Here is a 20,979-nt window from a genome sequence, read left to right as displayed (position 1 = left end):
AAAAAAGTTGCAAAATTATGTTCTTCTTTTTGCAATTTTTATTGTTCCTCTTTAATTTGTGTGGGGGGTTTACCAATCTGATTCAATCAATGTTTTGAAAAAACAGAAAAGAAAACAAAAATTTTTTTCTCGCTTTTAATCCCATTAGTTCGTAAAAATTGTTTTTTGTTTTATTATTTTTTCAAATGAGTGAATGGTCATCTTAAAAAGACCCACCTTCAAGGAAGGTAGTAAAACTAGCTGGCCGGGTAAAAATCCCTGCACATTGTTATCTATGTATATTATATTCAACAACGACAGCTATGAAAGAACATTCAATGCATCAAAGGTTTTTTTTTTTCTAAGCATTATAAAATCCTTTCCTGTTCCTCACAGGATATCCAATGTTTTAATACTTAGGCAACACTGGCTTATAAAGTCCATGGTTGAATATAAGCCTTGAAGAGTTTTTTTTTTGTTTTGTTTTGTTCGTATATATATTTATATATATATATTTTAGTAAGTAAGGATATGAAATTCAGGATTTGTGGGTTTTATTGGTTTTAAAGGAAACTTGCAATACTCTGTCTCCTAAACGGTATCCATTAAGGCTGGCAATCGCCATGGCAGCTTCGTCGTAGTTGGTCATGGTGACAAAGCCAAATCCCTTGCACTTGTTGGTGTTGAAATCACGGATCACCTTGACATTATTGACCGCTCCAAAGGGACCAAACAACTGCCACAGCACGCTCTCATCCGAGTCGGGAGACAAGTTGTAGACGAAGATGCACCATCCAGTCCCGGTGTGACCAGGGATATTCATTCCCACAAGGCTCGTCATACCATCAATTGTGATCGGAGAAAACCTACCGAGCAAAAAGAGGGGTCTATTCTAAATATATCTCTTGGCACGAGCTGCAGGGGTCCGAGACTTTCAAGTAAACAAGGCAATGGTAGTGAAGGGTCTGGATCCTGTCCCTGGAAGATGACCACAGAGCCACCCTTGTTCTCTAACACCTGCTGAAGCAGAGGGGAGCTGCACTAAGTAAAATTGCCAGATCTGGGCATAAATGCATCTCCCTCCGAGGATAAGCCCTGCTTAGATGTGCACAAAGACCTCAAAAAAGAAATGCTTGAGGACAATCTGAGTCAGAGAGGGCCTGCACATGCCGTGATAAACAACAGCTCGTGTAAAAAGGGGCTGTAGAAATTTGCCACTTATTCCCAGCACTGATATAAGTTTCAGGACAAGAGAGATCTAATGCTTTATTTTCTACTAGTCTGCAGTGAAAAAACCCAAGCAAACTTCAAGACCTATTTTAAAGATTAATAAGAAGTGCCTTTGTCAGGATTCAGCTATAACAGTAGATTCTTCAGCTAAAAATACTATTAGAAAGATGTCTCTAAGTGGTAGATTTTATTTCTCCTCCTAACATGGTCCTTAATTGACATACACCAGGGAAAAAGTCCAGGTAATAAGTCCTAAAGCCAGCCACATATCAAAGAAGGTTTATGCAGCAATTGTAGAATAAGCAGAACATAAATACAATTAATGAGCACATCAGCTGATACCTTCATACTGTGAGGCTTCATTTCCATGACAGGCTTTAGGTTCTTCAAAAAGTCAATGAAGGGACTAACTCCCAGAATTCAATAGAGCACCCTACTGTTTCTCCCTCATTGTCCTTTGGGACTTTACCTCAAATATCCGAAGAGAGCAGATAAAGCCAGGTGTTTATGAACACAGATCCATTATGGGATAACAAAGCCTGGGCAGGATCTGTGGAGATCATCTTATCAGCCTCTTGCTCCAAGCAAGGCAAACTTCTCAAACAAGATCTGCTGCTCAAGGCCCTGCAGAGGGAAGCTCAGGACACGTCCAAGGACAGGAACTCTGCTCCTGCAGCCCCTGCTGCAGGGCTCCATCCTCACTGTGAATGAGTTTCCCTTCTCCTCAGGTGGAACTTGCCCTGCTGCAGCCTGTCCCTGCTGACTATTGTCCTCCTGCTTTTGACCTCTGCAAAAAGCTTGGCCTCACCTTCTTTCTAAAGCCCCCTGTAGGCAGCTGAAGGCAGCAGTCAGCGGCTAAACTCTACATTTGCATTCCCTGAATTTCAGCGCATTCCTGCAGCTTTCCAAGATCTCCCCAGTGGCAGCCATGGCCAGCAGCAGTGCCAGCCCCTGCTCCTCACCGATTCAGTGTCACCCGCTAATGCGAGGAGGGCGCAGCACAGCCCATGACTCAGGTTATTAATGAAGATGTTAAGCAGTATCAGCCCTCAGGATCAACATAATTTTCCTTTCATCGGTGTGGAAAAAAAATTGACATGCTTTCTGAAGCTACACTTTGGGACATGTTTTAAAATAACAACTGCACAGAGGAAATATCTTAAAAATCCAGTTTCACGTGTACCTTCAATATGATGAGTTTTAATACCAGAACAGAATAATAATTCCTCAGGATTTTCTGAGCAATGACTGAGGGAGCAGAGGGAGGGACTTGGTTGCTGAGTGAGCTCTTGTGCTCTCCAAAACTTTTTACACTTGTAATAATTTTCACACACATTTAACAATCTGCACAATATTAGGCAGCGTATATTAAATAACCATAAAGGAAACTACACACTTGATGCCTGCTCGCTGTTCTGTTGACGCCTGATGGCACTTTTTATGTATATTCAGGGAAAAAGAAGACACTTGGAATATACATCTTAAGCTGAGGATCATCACTGGGGTGTAGCTATGCTGTAAATGAGCAGTTCATAAATGCTCATAGCATCAGATCCTCAGGAAGGTTTGCAGACAGTTTATTAAAAATACGTGGCAATTTTCCAACTCAACTTCACTTTTGCAAATCCTCCTCTCGACACATTTTAGTTTCTCTCCCGCACAGTGAAACCAGCAACATTATCACAACAGTTCAGCACAAAGGCTGGACAAGGCCAATTTCTACTGCTCCTTCCACCACAGGTGGAAATAAGGACTGGAAATAAGGCACAGCCAGGGCTTGTACAAGCCAACAGCTTCAGCTCATTTCAAAATGGGGAAGATGGAACTTCAAGCCCATTGCTGGCCAGTACCATACATAAGCCAGCAAACACTGCTTTTCTGGAATGGTGAAATTTAATGTGAAATACTAAGGGATACACCACGCTCTAAGGAAGGATGATGTAAAACCTGTGCAATACAAAGCTGTGCATGAAACAATGCATTATAAGGCTTTGCATCTTAAAGAAAACTGCACTGATGTAAGGGTTAATGCTTCCTACAGTTCACTGGAGAGCAGCCTCTCCCTGGATACCTTCAGGAGCTATGCAGGTTTCAACTATTTATGTGCCATGAGCACAGCAGCTGCTGTAACTCCAACAAATCACGCACAAAACTGGTGCAAGTGTGTTGACACAAATACAAGATCACCCATCACATAAGGAGCTTTGCTACTAGCAAGTGATCTGAAATTAGCCTCAATAAAACCTTTTTTTCCACATCAGCATGTCTCATTTTCCATCAGTACCAAACAGTTAGCACAGAGAGAGTCTCCTGTTTCTGAAGCAGCTTCAGAAATTATGAGTGCGGTATTTTTTGTGACCCTGCACCTATAAATTCAGGTTTTGTTAGTGGAGGTACAATTGCCAAGGTTTGCTGAGACGAGATAAGAACTAATTTAAGATGCCTGCAAAATGACTTTAAACACTGCTGTTTTTTTTAGAGTAACACTGCAGACAGTGTTGAGAAAGCAGATGTATAAAGGCAGATAATTTCTCTTTTTCTCTGTTTAGACTAAGCCTATCCTGTACCACACAGCAGCCCAATTCCAGGGAAGGAGCAGCAGCAGAACCCCAGGGAAACCTCCCAGAACAAACCCATCCCTCTGACATTGACTTGCACCTGGACAGACACTCGACTGGGAGTTTTTCCATGCTTCTGACAAGGAACAAATAAGGTGGGAGAACACAGGAGAAGGGGTGTGTGATGAAATCAGGCAGGGGGTTCTGACTCACCGTATCCCCATCACCACTAAGGATATCCCAACACAACCAATGTGCCTACGAACACCAGCACTGGTGCTTCTGGGGAGAAGCTGTGTTTTGACTTTTCCCCTGTGAGTTCTCAAGCTTTTAGATCTGTACTGAGCTACTGAGGGGTTAAACCCCACCCCACCTCGCTGTCTGACACTGGCTAGTGTAAAGATATACTTACCATACCTTTTTGGAGGATGAGCTTCAAAAGAAAGCTCAAGTAATTTTCAAGTGTGGTGAGTAGACCATTTCAGAAGATTAAGTAGTACTTTCTCATCTTAATCTGGACATCTTAAGGTACATCAGGAATAAGACTACACATTTGTTTTGCTGCAAGGGTCACTTATGCTGATGTTGCCATTAAAAGAAACACTAACAACATATCTCATTTTAGCTACCAAACACTCATGAACAGCAGAAATGTTGACAAATCAGCTGAGCTTTCACACATGCGTGCACATACAAACACACAGCTATTTTAAACAAACAAAAAAATAAATTTCAAGGACTGAAAAAAATTTCAAAGTATTAAACCTGTAACAAAAGAAACTTTGGGCTGATTGAGGTGCACACAGCTGTATTTTCAAGTCAAACTTATGATGCCAGATGTGGGAGAAAGGTGGACTTAACTGTGAGACAACAGCAGCCTAATTCTGATTTTTGACTTAAATTTTCCATTATCGGATCAGAGCTTTGTTAAAAACTCAAGTTAACAGTTTTGATTCTGGAAAAAGCACTGCTTAGCAGAGCATCTGCAATTTGAATGCCTGGAGCTGTGGCACCTAAACCATTTGAGAAGCCCACCTGTAAATAAAAAAAGGTTGAAAAGCCCCACAGAACTTGCGCGTGAGGCCTCTAAAGTAACAAAACCAACTGAAGTCCAAACTTAAAAAGAATTTGACATGCTGGTGGAAGAAAAGAAGGGATAAAAAAAATAAAGTTAGTGAATTAAAAAAAAATAAATTGTAGCACCAATCTGTGCCAACACGGACATCTGGCAATCTGTGGAATTCTAATTACCTCTTTACGCCATAGGCCATATTAAGCAAATTGTCCAGCCTGAAAAGAGAAGGAGGGTCTTTGGGTTAATGTCTCACAGATGGCAAGATCGCTCAATGGAACTATTATTAATAGTGTTCCATTTTCAAAGAAGAAACGTTCAACAAGTTTCCCACACGTCTAAGGAGCCTAACAACTCCTGGCTTGCTTTGTTAAGTCTGAGGTTGTGCTTAAATTTTCACCAGAGCATTTAAAAGCCTTTTTATAGCTTGTCTACAGTCTTATAGAAAAGATTAACCTCCAGAGCTTGGTTTTAAAAAATCCACTTAGGATTTATTTTATTTTTTTTTTTTTATAATTCAACTTTTTTTTGGCAATTCAACTGTCACCTTATATTTACGGTTAACTTGGAAATAAAATGTCAAATCCAAAACTGCTGGAACTTGAAAAATTCTTGATAATCTACTTTAATAGAATACATTCTCCCTCTTTTATATATATTTAGTATTAATCCTTCATGACATGTCAATCTAAATTGACCACCAAATTTTGCAGAACATAATCATCTGCTTTCCATGGCAGCACAATAAAGTCCTTCTGTCCATTGAATGATTCAGTGATAACCTCAATGGACACAGCTGCGTGCCAAAGACACAAAAACAAGTATAAATTTAATATATCCAATGACACTGACTTTTTATGATCCTTAATTCATTAGCACTTTTCATCACTGACAAACTAAAATTATTTCTGAATCATTCTCTAAAACCAGTGTGCAATTCAGTTATGCAAATATGTCCAAGTTCTCTTTCTAGAAGGCAGACTTTATTTGAAAGCTGGCTTTGCCTGAGAACTATTAAGTATAAAAGTAATAGGAACATCACATATTGCTAGCTCTGCCTTATGCATCAGATGGAAACAGTATATTCAAAATGCAAAGCATAAAACATCCCCAAAAGCATCTGAAGACTCACACCAAAGACTAATACAAGGGCTCTTTATACTAAGAGCAGATATCTCAGGCTAATAAATTTAATGATACTCCTGCTGACTGGGACAGACTCAGCTTTTTTCCTGCTACCAATCCACTGTCATTAACATCAAAGTCTAAGCGGCATCAAAACTGTAGTAATATAGCAGAAAATAAAAGCATTACCCAAAAAGAGAAAGAACAGGACAGTCACTGCTCATTTGATTACCAGTGTAACTCTATTCTGTCCTCCCTTTTTCTATGAGCCTTCATGAGATCTGATTGTACAGTACTTCAGCTGTTTTGGTAAATACAACATGACTACTGCTGTCAGCAGATTTTCCTCCTCATTCTCCAGGAAAGAATATTTAATTTTACAAAGAAAATCAGGTCAGCCTACACAACTGAAGCATATTTTCCTGCACAGCACCTGCCCCACACTGTCGTCGCTGGTGGAACTTCAGTTCTTTTCCAGGTAATTACCTGAATCTCTGAGCCTGGTGATGAAGTGGTCCAGGATAGCGTCTGTTGGGAGACTGATACAGCTGTGAAAGGAGTGCCTGGCTTGTTTTCTGGCTGGGGTTATTGGCAAACTTCACAGTAATTGGTTCTGTAGCACCGCTAGGCTTCTGGCCATTTAGTCCCTTTATGGCTTCTTCTGCCTCTATTCTCTTATCAAAACGGATAAATCCCACACCTCGAGAAACCCCTGGGAAGTAAAAACATGTGAAGAGATGAATATTTGCAGGAACAGCCTCATCTATGTAATGAACATAAACTGAATGTTGGGTTTGACTTCTCACAATAGGTGGTTTGCAAATTAAGAAAAGGCCTGTAAAGAAAAACCTCTTCCCAATCTGTAATTTCCAAAGTCAGCCCCTACCGTATTTAACAACGATTTTAAGTAAACAATATTCTGCATTTTGATAGTCCCTCATTAAAGAGGCAGCAGTTATACCTGCAGTCACATTTATTAGGGAACAGGCATTACATTTTCCACTGAAAGTAAAAAAAACCCAGCTGCACACATTCTGAATCCTGCCATTTCCAGAAAAGACATGCACGTATCAAGAAAAGTTGTCTTTTAACCTGTGACTTGATCAACCAGAATCCGTGAGGTGATGATGCGCCCATATTGTGAGAACAACTGCTCTAATTCTTTCTGGGTCATGGTTTTGGGAAGGCCGCTGACATACAAGTTGGCATCCCGGATGGATGCTGAACTTGGACGGGCATATGACACCTACAGAGAGAAAAGGAGAGGAGTGTTAGTGAGCTCCAGCCACCCTTGGCATTTTGGACAGATAATGTTCTGTTCTCTCACTAGACATAACCCTACGGTTCAGACAGGACCTGTCCTGGGAAACCAGCAGGGCCAGGAAAGGCTGGAGGAACCAAGGAAGAGCTACAGAGACATTAAAACAGACAAGGGTTCTTGAAGTGCAGTGATAAAATATCGTTCAGAGGTGGATTAATGTGCAACTTCCCACGCATGGCTTTGTAAACTTGCCCCCACGGGTGTGTAGATGATTTGCCATAGCCAGCCTTGCACGCTCAAGTTCCTGCATGTTTCTCTCTTTCCCCTCCAAGTGTCTGAAACAGATCAGGTTATTTGGGGAGCGATCTTTTGTGCTCTCTTTGTGTTTGCATCCTGAGCTGGCAAGATCTGTTCTGGATGAACAGTAAAGTACTGGTGAAATTAGACTAAATGAACATCTGCTCAGGGAGCTGTAGACTGACACTCATTGTCAGATCTGCAATTTATCACGAGAAGTTCCCTTGCATTATAAAACCCAGAACCAGACCATAAAGTATTATGACCAAGCAAACAAGAAAATCTAGCTGTGGCATTGCATGTGTGCTGTTGAAAAATTACTGATTCAAGCCTCTTAACTGCTCTTCTACCTATGAAATCAGATTTATAATTGTAATAGGTGCATAAAAAGCCTTCTGCACTTTTGAAATAATATATACATTTAGAATCAACACATTTAACATCATAAAAACACTTCCAGGATAAAGCCTAATGGCAAATATTCAACACAGATCATGAATTACTTTACAGCATGTCTGAAAAAGCATTGGAACCCAAGCTGAATATTCTGCACTTCATTTTGATTTATTTCAATATAAACAGATCAGTACTCTCCTGCATTCTCTTAAAATGTGTCTAGGAAGGAAGTGGGGGGGTTTCCCATCATGAATACAATACATTCAGCAATTGTCTTCCCCTTTTCCTGAGCCTCAGCTAGAACACAGATGATGTCAAATGGATGTCTCTGTGTTTTATGTGTCAAAGAGTTGTCTTTATGTGCTACACACCTAAAAATAGATGTTGACTCAACACAGAAAATTATGTTAATGACTAATATTTGCTTCCACAATCTTCTCTGCATAATAGCAGATAAACTCTAAAGATTCTAGACTTTAAGGTTTTTGGCAATTTCTTTATAACTTACGTGTTTGTCCATAACCTTTTAAATCTAACACTTACAGAGAAGGCTGGAGTGTGGAGGTGGAAAATTCAGGGAAAGAAATACGAAATAGATAAAACATTTCCACCACTGGAAGCAAGCTCACACACACAGCACAAAGGCTCAAGCAGACATGAGGAGCAGAGAAACCTTCAGGTGCTGAAAGGAAGAAGGATACAGGGGTAGAAATTGTTTTGTGCCACAGCCCACGAGCCCCTGATGGGCTGCAGCATTGCCATCGCTTCCCTGCTGGTCCCACACAACACTCTGATGGATCCAGGACCAGAACACACATGGATGGCATCACTTGCCCTTTATGTAATAAAGCTCAATCCAGGCTCTAGGGGACACCAGGGATAATCACATGGTGCTTTCACTTACAGCTTGGTTAGGTGCTAGGGCATTTGGAAAAGCAGACTCTCACTCCCCACACTGCAAATGCCTCACCTTGAGAGGGTACTGTAAGGTATCTACAGTTTAACCTACTTTAGGAATAACAGTTTAAAAAAACATTTAAGAGCCTCTCTGGGATGAGGGTAGGGATCTTACCTATGCCTCAAAACTGAGAACAGCAAAATGAATAAAGTTCCTGGGCAAACAGCCAGGGGTTTCCTTTGGGTTTCTCACTCTGGCACATTCATTAACCAAATGCCATGTTACAGGGAGGATGAAAAGTATTGGGATATGCAAAAAAACATTATTTCCCAGAGCAATGAGTGCCTGACATTTTATAACATATATACACTTCTACTCAGAGAAGGCTCTCTGCTCTCGTGGGCCTCGCAGGCAGAGGAAGGAGAGGCTGCTCACACTCCCAACCCTTCACTCAGAGCACACATGAACACCTATGGCTGCTCAGGTCTAGTTTTTATTTCCTCCCACAATCAAACATTCAGGCTGCAGGGGAGCCTGAGCCAAAGAAAGAAGCTGCCAAAAGCAACTCAGCCGTCTTTAATATCAAGGAGAAAAGGTTGCGGAGCTGAATGGACTCAAGGCTAGTAATGTCAATTATTTATCTGCTTTTGAATCTTTTTCATCTTCCCTCTGAGGTCAGCCAATGACAAATCGATCGGTTAGAGTGTGCCATCCTGCTTTCAAGCTATTATTCAGTTAGTGCTGAGGACGGGATGTTTTCCCGTGTGTGAGCTATCAAAGGAAGAAATTGCCCACCCTGACCCTCCATCACACCAGAAGCTCCTTATTCTGTGCGAGTTAAAATGGGAGCAAAAACCAGCTCCCATTTTATCACTGCAAACCGCAAAGCGCTGGGTGAGGACGCTGCATTAATTCTTTATATTCACATGTAAAAATGATTTCTTTCCCCCTTCCTTTGCTCACAGCAGTGTTAGCACCCTGTAATGAAAAAGTGTTGAAAAAGAAAAAGAGGATGGAATCCTAGCCACCACAAAGAATTTATATAATGAGCTGGAGAACACCAAACTGCTTTTTTGACCCAGGCATTTCTCAGCATTAAAATGTTTGTCTGCTCCTACAGCAGTTGAAGGTCGAACCATGGTGTTGGATTTCACTGCACAAGAATATTTAGGCATTCTGCGGTCAAATTTGCAAGGAAGATAATAAAATATTGTACAATTCATTTAATAGCTTGCTGGCCTCAGATGTTAGTTTCTATAAACACATATATAATAACCATGAAAAACATTTAATAGGACATTTCTCATCTGACATTGAGCATTAGCCTGTGTAAGGGCTGCAGAAGAGAAGGGCTGCTGAAAAGTCTTCATAATAAACAGCCATCTCTAGAGGCTGCACCACTGTCTCCCAACACCATTGCAGCATCAGAAGGTCCCACATTTCATATCTTCCATGGCAAAGCACATTTTTGTTCAGGTGCACAGAAAATATCTCCAGCTTCAAGTAATTATCTTCCCTATTGATTTCCTACCTGTTTTCCCACACCGAAAACTTTTTGAAGAATTACTAACCTCGAGACTCTTCAGAACATAAATTGAAGCAGCCTGGCCTTTCCAAGCCAAAGCCCACAGCAAAGGCACCCAGAGGCATGAACGCATCCCATTTGTCTTATGGAACAAGCAACAGCAGCCATTTGAACACTGACACGTAACCACTTTGCTGTTGCTCCCTGTAAGAGAAGCCTTCAGCTCCTGTGCTAATTCTGGACTTCTCAAACATCAAAGTTCACTTCCAGAAGCCTCCTTGCAAAACTTAACTCTGGTCTGCTCTGAAGAGGAACTTCATCATCCTTTCCTGGAATGCTATGCTCTGCCAGCACAACCATCCTGCCCTGGACACATCTGAGTAGCAACCAAGCAGCTCATTTTACAGATACCAACCTTCTGAGACATGACTTGCTTTGCATCTACCATTCCTCATCTGGAGCATGGGAAACCGTGCAGGAACCTTGAATCAGGGTATAGCACAGGCACCCACGGACCACCAAGCCACCCGCCCAGGGCAGCTGCAGTCCCTGGGACACCTCTCCAGCCACAAGCAGCTGAGGTGCAGTCAGTGTTAAGTGACTCCCTGGGAAGCTTTCAAAAAGTTTGTGCAATATGCAAAAATATCAGACTTCTTGGTGACCTTAATACAGACTCTGCTTTCTCCTTTTGTGGCACTCTCTGAGATACAGGATTTCTTCTATCATTTGTGGGGTGAGTCACTTGGCTTTTTTCTGCCTAAAGTCCAGTTTAAAATGGGGACAAGCATTTTATATGGGGACCTCACTTGCCATCCTTAACCCCCTGGTACAGACTGGAAGAGCTTTAACACAACGGCTCCAAAGCCTCACATATAAATAAAGCACAGTCTCACTTGTTTAATGCACATCCAGAACTAGAAGTAAAATCTGCTTAGCACCAGTGAACAGGCTATGACAGAAAGAGACATTCCCCCACAGCCACTTCCAGACCCTCAACTGTGCCCTAATTTTGTGCAAAACCAGATTTGAAACACCCTCTTGTGAAAGCTGCATGCTTTGTCAGAACAAGCAGACACAAAAGCCCTCTAGTCCAGAGGCAGAAGACCAGGACCTAGAATACTTTCACATCTGATGCTTGCACTGCTTTGTCCTTTCTCTTCCCTAAGCCCTTGGCTGGGGGATGGTGGAGCGACAACGCACTTTACTGTTGAGCAATTCGATGCCATTTTACAGAGATTAATTATAATTGCAGGTACAATGGTCTAGCCCATCATTTCAGGAAAGACATCCATAGATAATAACCTAGAAATACTCTTGGCTGTATCAAGAGCCAAGTCTAAGAAATGCTCTGGCTCTGTGGAATGAAAGGACTCACTGGCAAAACAGAGGCAGTAAAGAGAGAAATCACAAGAGAAAGATGCATGAAATGACGAGGCAGAGACTCTCTGGTGCCTGCTGAAAGCAGCAGAACCAAAGCTGAACCTTCAAATGCAGCACTGAAAGGTCCTCAGAGCACCACTACCATTGCAGGCAGAAAGGGTGGAAGAGGGTTTGTTAACAAGCGCTACCAAGTCCCAAAGGTTACACTAACAGAGGGTCCTAAAGAGCAAAACAGGAATAACTTAGTTGAGGCTTTCAAGGTCTGCAGTATCTTTAAAGCCTCTTGTCTAAGACTTTGTCTTAGGGAGCAGCAGCTACAGCAGACGACCCCTCTTTGACTAACTGTGAGCTACCATAAAAGAGAACAAGCAGTTACCTCAATTTTACAAGGAGCTATAAAATAGCTACATCCCAAATCTGCAGTTTGTGCCTGTAATGTGAATTTCAGGAAAGGGAAAAAAAGGGGTCTAGTAAACTGCACACAAGACACTCAAAAATGCAAATCCTTCCTTGCTGTAGCCCAACATCCTCATCCTCAGCACCTTCCAATACCCCAACCTTCCATCTCTTCTTCCTTGCAGAGCATCCAAGCCCTTCCTGTGCCTTACCCTGACCTCTGTACACCCTTCCCTTACCACCCAGCCTTGTATTTCACCCCATTTCTTCAGCGGGATAGGAGGCTGCAGGCAGTGCCCAGCAGGCTTGGTGGCCCTGGGGAGGCTACGGAAAAACACGGTTGGAGAACACCGCGCTTTGGTCGAGCGCTGCACCAAGGGCACCAACACCAGAGCTCTGCCACCATCACCACCAGCAACCCAGGTTGTGCTGAGCTCCCCCCACACCTCCCAAAGAGTGTAGGATGGGGTGCAGGAGATGCAGGTCTGCTCCCCAACGCTCCCTGCTGCAATTCTTCCTCCTTGCTTCCCGCGCCGCCTCCTCCGCCGAGCATGGCTGGAAGGCAATCTTTGTGACAAATGACTTTGTAGGACAGAGAAGTCTGAGGCTGCTGGTATTTGGTTACCCTACAGGTAACCAAGTGACAGGATGCTTTGTAGTTTTGTGGACAATTACAAGAATTAACATGGACAGATTCAGAGCCTGAGTTTTGTGGAAATTGCTGGCATTTTGAAAAATGCCACAGAAACCAAGATAAATAGGAAGATCTTTCAGCATAATGTTATTACTTTATTTTCAGAAAAAGCAGATTACTTTCTCCCACAGCCTTCTTTACTGTATTTTAAGCTAGGGCCATCCAGACCTATTGATCAAAACAGGAAAGTAAAGCAGAAATACATAATTCCATGCTATTTACTAAATTTAACTGAAAATTAAAATAACTAGAGAGAGCTTCTCAGTACAGTATTTTACCATTTAATAGATATGACAGATTTAAAAACTGGAAGTTATCAAGGGCTCAGAAAACCCAGATTCCTTCTCCTCGCTCTGGGGACATGTCCCTTTGCTCCAGCAGTGTTACAGCATGTACCTGCTCCTGGGAGGGAAGGAAGAAGCCAACCTATTTCTCAGGGAACAGAGAAAAAGAGAGGGGTGCACCAGACTGCACTTCAGGGGGTTACTGGCTCTTTATAGATTTCAAACTTCCTTTCAAAACTATTCTGCCCTTGTTCCAATGAAGCCAGGTCACCTGAATCCCCAAGTAAATTGTAAAACACTTCCTTTGCATCCTTTCAGGCACTGTCCTTTTTTCAGGGCAAAGCAGCACTTTAAACAATCTGTACCCCATGCATCACACATCTTATTTTCCTTCTGATATTTGATGCAACTGAATTGCCAGGCAATCTTCAACAGCAGCAGTGACCTTTCATATGCTTTTATGGATGGGCAAATTTAATTTCTAAAAATAGATTCAATTTCTGGAATATATATTTATTTCAACACACACTGTCTCTTCCCTCATTCTAAACTGTTTTGCAGAATTATGTCAAGCTTTAGCTGTAAAAATAAAGTGAAGCTTTTCTCTCTCACAAGAAGATGATGCTGCTATGAAATGGCGTAAATAAAATATGCACTATGATCAGCTGAGGAGGAACAAAATGTCTATAACCTATTACCACCAAACACAACACTCTCTCCAATGCTTTTCCAAAACAGATCTTCTGTAAATCGTCACCTCTCAACTTTGACTTGAAAGGGCATCATTGACTTAAATAAAATGCACATAAATATTTTAGCTGCTAGAGTGAAAAGGGATTATTTATCATAACAACAAAAGAATAAAAGGAACACTTCTTCAGTTATTTTAGTCCACACATCAGAGCCGACTGTGCCTGGCTGTTCTGCTGATCCTGCTATTAAAGCCAGCTCTTCCTGTGACTGCATGGCTGTTTTGCAAGGCATCAGGAGAGAAAGAACATTAAGCTGCCACAAAAATGTTACAGAAGTGAAAAGGACAGCATTTGGGGCCACATACATAAAATACATATATTATTTTTAAACAGGAATTAAGCCTTGTGGGGTCAAAAAAGGAGTGCAAATACAACTCCCCAGAGCCACCTCACGTTCAGCCTACGTGCAAGGAACAGCAGAGCCCACCACACAGATGGGACCCAGCCAACAAGACCACAGTGACCTTGGCAGGCAGAAGCTACCTGCCACCGTAAAAGGGCTTTCACACATTACTCATTTCAACTTACTTTCCATCAAAACAGCTTCCAAAAGGCAGCCAGAGAAATTCTACCTGCAGTACTGCAGCTACCCAAGGTAGACAGGGGCCAAGGTTCAGCCTATCCATCAATAAGATATTTACAGATTGATTCTGGGGCAAAAAACCCAGACACATTCATGAAGAAAACAGAACAAAGAAATGTTCAGTACTTTTCTGGCTCAAAGTTATTCTACTAAATATTTTTTAGTCTACAAAACTATATGCCACCAAATTCCTCTCTAGATGTTCTCTTGAGAGAGGTTTTTTTTTTAAATGCACCAATAGCACATTTTTAGTAACTGTAAAGGGCATCTGTAGCTGAAGTAATTTGGACTGATAATTAAATATAGTATTTCCACCAGTTTAAATACTTCAGCCTTATAAAGAAAGACAGTGAGATGCTGGAAAGCAGCACTTGGGGGCAACAGGCAAGGGAGGAGGTTCAGCAGTGTTGAGTACTGCTCCTCATCACCTTGAAACCCTTCAGAAACCAGAGAGAACTCAGCAACACTGGCAGCACTAAACACACCTAATTTACCCCTCTGCATGAACACTGGGAAACCTCCACCCCCACTGCACAGTACTAGGGAAAGCAGACCTAATTTACCAGCATTTCCAGAAGTAACAGATAATTAAAAACACAAAAAAAAAACAAGGGGGTAAAGGTGAGATGGTTGCATGTGATTCTGTAATGAAAAATTGGGTTGGAAACTGCTGATTCGATGTCCCTGTGGCCAAAACTTTGGCTGTTGGGATAGAAGGCTCCCTTGGGCTGTTTTTAGGCAACTGCATAACCCCAATTTTATTAAAAAAAATCCCAAATCCTATGCTTCTTCCCCATCATAGAAGAACTTATGCAGCTCCTGTGCATGTAGATTAGATCCATCTCTTTGCTTATTAAATTTTAACAGTTTCCAAGAGCTCCCACCCCACCAAATTCCCTTTATTCTACGCCAGTCTACGACCTATTAATGAACATGAAAACCCCAAAACAAATTACTCAATTTCTAACATTTATACAGAATTTGAAAAAACATACCACGAACAAGATTTTGCACAGGAAATTCCCAGAAAACAAAAGTCTTACTACAGGTGATAAAGAAAGGCATAATGGTTTAATTTTGCATGTGAGACACTTATAACAATAACAATAATAATAATGATAATAATAATAGGTGTGGGTTGCAGTTTCTGGGGGCCTTTTACAGCACAAGCTCCCTGTAACCTTGAAATATTTTAAATGCTCTGGCTCACAAAAAAGGAAGAGGTAAAACAAGAGGTACTTGGGGACAAGAAATGCAGTTATTTTGTAAGGCCAAATAATGTTCAAAATATCCATGTGCTTCATGAAAAACTCATCTAGATTTTTCAAGCTCTGACTTTTTAATAGATATTTTCAAAGGTGATTTTTTTTCCCTGATAATGTACCTTTAAAAGCAATTTGGAGAGTAACTTCTCACTAAGTGGAAACTGCTGAGTCCAAGCCTGCATTTCCACCTGCAGCAGTTGATAAGATGGTAGATTTTGCTGCCTTGCCTTACATATTCCTGTAAGTGTTTCTATTAACTCTACAAAATCATGCTGTGAGCATTTTGATGTATGGCCCACATGCCTATCTGTGGGATGGAATCTGGATGGTCTGAGGGAGGTTTGGAAGCAGCCTCTTCTACGAAATCCCTGCAGCTGCTCCACCACTTTCATAACCCTCAGCTCAGCACTTCTGCTCTTCACTGATCAAATAGATCAGGGGAAAAACTTGCTTGAAAAAATCCTTAGCACTAACACCAGAATCCAAGAAATACTCTGGCTTTGGGGAATACCACTTTGTCCAAACCACAATCATTAGCCAGAATGCCAAAACCTACAGTACTGACCACATGACACTATCTTTTTTGCAAGATACACCACTGATATTACTTGTATTAAGCACAGTAAAGATTCTATTTTTATATATTAATAATTTTAGCTTTGAAATACAAATTAACTACAGAAGAAAAATTAAGAAAATGGTGCAAATCAAGAGCCAGCATTCAAAAAAATGATCAAAGCAGTTTCAGATAATTTGGATCTGATCTGCTGTTTGTTCCCCTTCAATTTTTTGATTCACATCCCTCAGGCTGTATTATTTGTCAGAATTTGGGATGTGGAAATCTTCTGTAAGCTGTTTCAGAGCAGCTTTATCGGCCATGCAGCAAAATCTGTGACAATGCAGAAGCTTGCTTTTCTTGTGAGACCACTAAAGAAGGTCATTGAATAACTAATGGTCTATTACAAACAATGAAATAAGATACTTCAGTGGGAAGCCTCCAGCTTTTAAAATAATAAATCAAATTAAGGATGTGGAAATGCTGAAAAATTTTTTTGAGAATGACATATTCTAAATTGTGACAAACACACTTTCAACGGCTGATAACGACAGGAAGTGTTACTGAAAGAGCTCTGTGACAAAGTGTTTCCCATTAAAACATAGGGAAACATGTAACTTGTGAATGCACCATCACCTACTTCACCTGTTTATGGTACCTCTCTGGCTGTTTTATTCTACATTTAAGCCTCACTGTCATGCTTTAAAGAGCTTCCTGTTACTTTCCCCTCTCTTTAACAACAGCAGCAATTTTAGAGAAGAGAGATTTCATCTTCTGCACGTCCATTCACTGTTCCAAGGAGGTGCTCATTAACCCCCTTACAACAGAGAATAAAACAGTGATGAAATTGCCAGAAACAGCTCCAACTACTTTCTCCCCTTCTTGAATCGAACAAATGGCATTTTATATTGTCTTACCTTTATGGTTTTGGTCTGGAGTCTGAGTCCATTTAAAGTGTTAATGGCTTTCTCTGCATCCTTTGGATCAATGTAGTTAACGAATCCATACCCTAAACTCTGCCCTGTTGAAACACAAGAAATAAAGAAGAAAGGACTCAGTATTTTTCAGCACAGGAACAACTTCCAAGAGTGGAAGTACAATTTTCTTACACCACTTATTTCATCCCTTATTTCCCTTATGGTCTCTATGCTGTTTTTCACTATTTCTTTATCTCCTTAATACAGGGGGAGCCATCATAACTTTAAATTGCTGCTCTGAAGATCCTTCTGTAAGAATAAGAAGCAGCAACCCCTTACCCTACCTTCCCCAGGAGTTTACCAAAAAGCACGTACGGGGCTCAACAGCAACAGAACTGTGTAATAATTTTGTGCTGAGCTCCTAATAAATATAACTGGCTGACCTGCCAGTAATGAGGCCACCTCTTAAAATTAAATAAACACACACACACACAATTTTGCTGCTGTTTATAAACAAGCCTTGAAGTATTTAAACTGCATTTTTACACTAACCTTGAAGGAGCTGAGGAACAGAAAACCACCTCTACATCTCGTTTTACTGCTCAGTGAACAGCCAGTAAATAGGAGAAAGGACAGCCCAAATTGCAGCTGGGCGAGGGACCACGTTAAAGCTCCCCTCTGAGTATTTGAGATGACAGCAAACCCAAACAGTGCAACAACTGCTGCTGTGCATGGGATGGCAGGAGCCCACTTCAGCAGCCAAAAGCATTTCAACAGCTTCTGTTTCCCCAGTGAGACCAGTGTGTGCGACTGCAGCAGAAACAGAGCCAGGCAATAACTGGGATCAGCGACACGGGGCCAGAGAGGATCATGGACACGCACGGGGCTGTGGGGCTGCACAGGGCTGGGAGAACCCACTCCACAGGGATCTTTTCCCAATTCCCAAGCAGCAGCTTTGCAGCACCAATTCTATTAATGCAACGTGACAGACAGCCACTTCCAGATCCCTTCCTTCGAGCATCCTGCTGAACTTATTTTACATGTTTGGAAAACAGTCTTTTTATTTCTTTTGTTAAGGCACATGAACTTAGAAAAATACACTGATAATCACATTTCAAGAATCAGTCTTCCCAAGCAGGCAGGTGAACCATCCTGCATTCCAACCACGCTCCCTCTCATACACCCTTCTGTTTATCAGGAGCACAGCAAGCCAAAAATCCACCCGTCTCTCAGCGCTGATGTGCAGGGCATCAAAATGCTCCTGCTCACAGGCAGTGAGAAAGGAAACACGTGAAAATCCCTCCCAAGGAGAGAAGCAGCATTTGTGGAGATCTCTAGCCACGGGAGCAGCAAGCAGCAACCCAGCTCCTGCTCACCAGGAGGAAGGGGAGGTTGGGAAGGCAGCTGCACACCAAGTGCCTTGATGTCCCCTGGAGGCACAGATCCTGCCTCCCAGCACAAAGCTTTGTTTCTTTGTCTCCTGGACTACAAAAAAGCATCTGTGTGTTTCTCAAAGTCAGACGCCACCAAAAATACAGCGTTTGCTGTAACACAAATACAGGGAGTGCTTCTGTCTTACGAAATCAGATCAAAGCCCTAAAAGCTGCTAACTATGCAATGGAGGACTTGAAAAATCCATGGAAACACTGCAGTTCATGCCTGAAATGCCCACATGCAGGCGTAGGGAGAAGAAGTGGCTGTTTTAACATATGATACAGCCAGGGAGCAATTTCACCCCATCAATTTAACTTCGGAAAGTATAAAAACATACTTGGTCTTCCTGGAGAGCTGAACTAATCTCAAAAAAAATATTCTTACCCAAGTTACATGACATAAACCAAGAACGACCTGAAGTCTGGCTAAGCACAAAGCCTGGAGCAGAAATATTGCAAAGATACTTTCCCTGCTATGCCTTCCTCTGCTTGCTACCTGAGGTATTTTATACAGCCCCAATCCCCCTGCCTCTGAACATATCAAATCTTGGATACATTTAATCCTGAACAATCCTAGGGAGAGGAAAGTAATTCTCTAGGAAACAAACATCTTTCCATGGGATTTTTACGAGATTGGGATTTATGTCCAATGTCTGATCCTGGGCTTCCATGTCCAGCCACTGCTATTCTCAAGGCAGATGGACTGACCAACCTCTACAATGTATACACTGTTTTTCAACAAACTCCTCCAGAAACATTCTCACTTCTGCAAGTACTTGTACAAGAGAGACCATGGACAGCAAACCCACAGACAGCACTAGCAGTAGGAAAGCAAAATAAATGGCAACACAAGAAAAGAATGAGATCACAATTACACAGAACCTTTTTTTTTTGAGTCCCCCAGGAACATTCAAGTTATTTAGATATCATCATTTCTCATTCTCACTACCAAGTTGCAATGGATAAATATATTTTCTCCAAGGTGAAGAATAAAAAATACCAAAATGAATAAAGCTAGCTTTGTATGCAGGATTGCAGAATCTGGCTTAATGAAAACTGTTACACTGTCATACCATTTTTCTTTCAAATAACAGGTCTGCACGAACACAATTTCTTCTTGTTAGTGTATGTACTCCTGAACATTCGAGAAATATGAGATTTGTAACAGGATTGCAGGCCTGTTACTCAAAAGCATTTGGTTATGAATCCATATTCCACTGATTGCTATATTAGCTGTAGTGTACTCACAAAAAAGGGTGAATGCTCAGACTGTTGAGCACTGAACTTCTGTTAATTCAATGAATACCCCTTTTATCATAAAAACTCTCAAACTCCACACCCTTCACAGCCCATTGAAATCTTGGTGCAGTTGTTTCCATCAGCAAATTCCTTCTGCTGCTTCCTGGCCTAGACCTCACTGTACTAGTGAAGCTGAAGGAAGAAAACTTTCCCATTAAGAGCCTTCCACTTCAGTAATGTATTTTGTTTGGCTACTTTGCATTTTGAACCATCTCTCCTAAATATTATCATGTGTTTGACGATGGACACAAACATCCCAGTCTCAAAAAACTGAACAGAAAAACTCAGATTAGTCTTTTGCCTGTCAAAAGCTTTATGATCACTGTTGCAAACATCAGAATCTTACTGTGCTAAACGGTTAAGAAGCCAAAAAAAACGATGTACATGCAGCTAAAAACATGAGTTTCAAACTTCTCTCAAGAGCAAGGCACCTTATGTCAGCCCAAACAGACTCTAGAGGTGAAAGAACTAAAAACTGTTACAGGTGAAGGAAAGGAAAGGATTTGTTCCAGAATACAGTAAACAGTATGGACTTCCCTATTTTCTCCATCATGTGCTGCATGTACTCCAAAAGGGTAACACTACTTTGGACACAATCTGGCAGCACAAAGCAAGCATCTGGACCTCTCAGTGGGAACCCATACAGACACTGTAGTTCATTCCCATGCTACACTTCCCAGGAACAGCACTGTAAATAGTAAATATTTTCTGTGATTTGGAATCCAATAGTTCATCACATGCTGTGATTCAGTAGGTCAGGCAAGAGATATTTCTAGATGATCCTAAAACAACACCTTGTTATCTTGCTATTCCCTCTGCTCTTTCCGAATGTTTTCTCTAGCAGCAGAAAATGTATACTGGACCTCCCAGAATCTGGTATGGAACAAGTCTAAAAATTAGCAGTAACAGGGTTAAAAGCTATCAAGGACTTAACAGTCAAAAAAAAAAAAAAAAACAACAAACCCAAACAAAACAAAAACAAACAAAAAAAACAAACAAAAAACCCACAACCCTCAAGAAACAGGCAAAGCCAAGCCCAAGCTGGTAACACACATTTTTGCATTTGAGAAAGCTCCATT

At 41.4% G+C, this 20,979-nt stretch overlaps 1 protein-coding gene across 4 annotated transcripts in view; it reads right to left on the bottom strand.

The window, feature by feature from the left end:
• Positions 1–517: 517 nt before the first annotated feature.
• ELAVL4 (ELAV like RNA binding protein 4) overlaps positions 518–20,979 on the bottom strand; it is a 61,722-nt gene continuing 41,260 nt past the window's right edge. Inside the window, exons 2-7 of one of the 4 annotated variants that reach the window (XM_062497922.1) lie at positions 17,169–17,272; positions 7,057–7,210; positions 6,451–6,676; positions 5,019–5,057; positions 997–999; positions 518–845 (exon numbers count right to left, since the gene is read on the bottom strand). In XM_062497922.1, coding sequence (XP_062353906.1) covers positions 518–845; positions 997–999; positions 5,019–5,057; positions 6,451–6,676; positions 7,057–7,210; positions 17,169–17,272 — 854 coding nt within the window. Of the gene's footprint in view, positions 867–996; positions 1,000–5,018; positions 5,058–6,450; positions 6,677–7,056; positions 7,211–17,168; positions 17,273–20,979 lie in introns of all 4 variants that reach the window. The other 3 variants (XM_062497920.1, XM_062497921.1, XM_062497923.1) reach the window with 3 other exon arrangements.

This window comes from Cinclus cinclus, chromosome 8 (genome assembly GCF_963662255.1).
Source record: "Cinclus cinclus chromosome 8, bCinCin1.1, whole genome shotgun sequence".
In the NCBI taxonomy this organism is placed as follows: domain Eukaryota; kingdom Metazoa; phylum Chordata; class Aves; order Passeriformes; family Cinclidae; genus Cinclus; species Cinclus cinclus.
The sequence above is the reverse complement of the archived record's forward strand: the minus strand, read 5'-3'. Positions and strand labels throughout refer to the sequence as shown.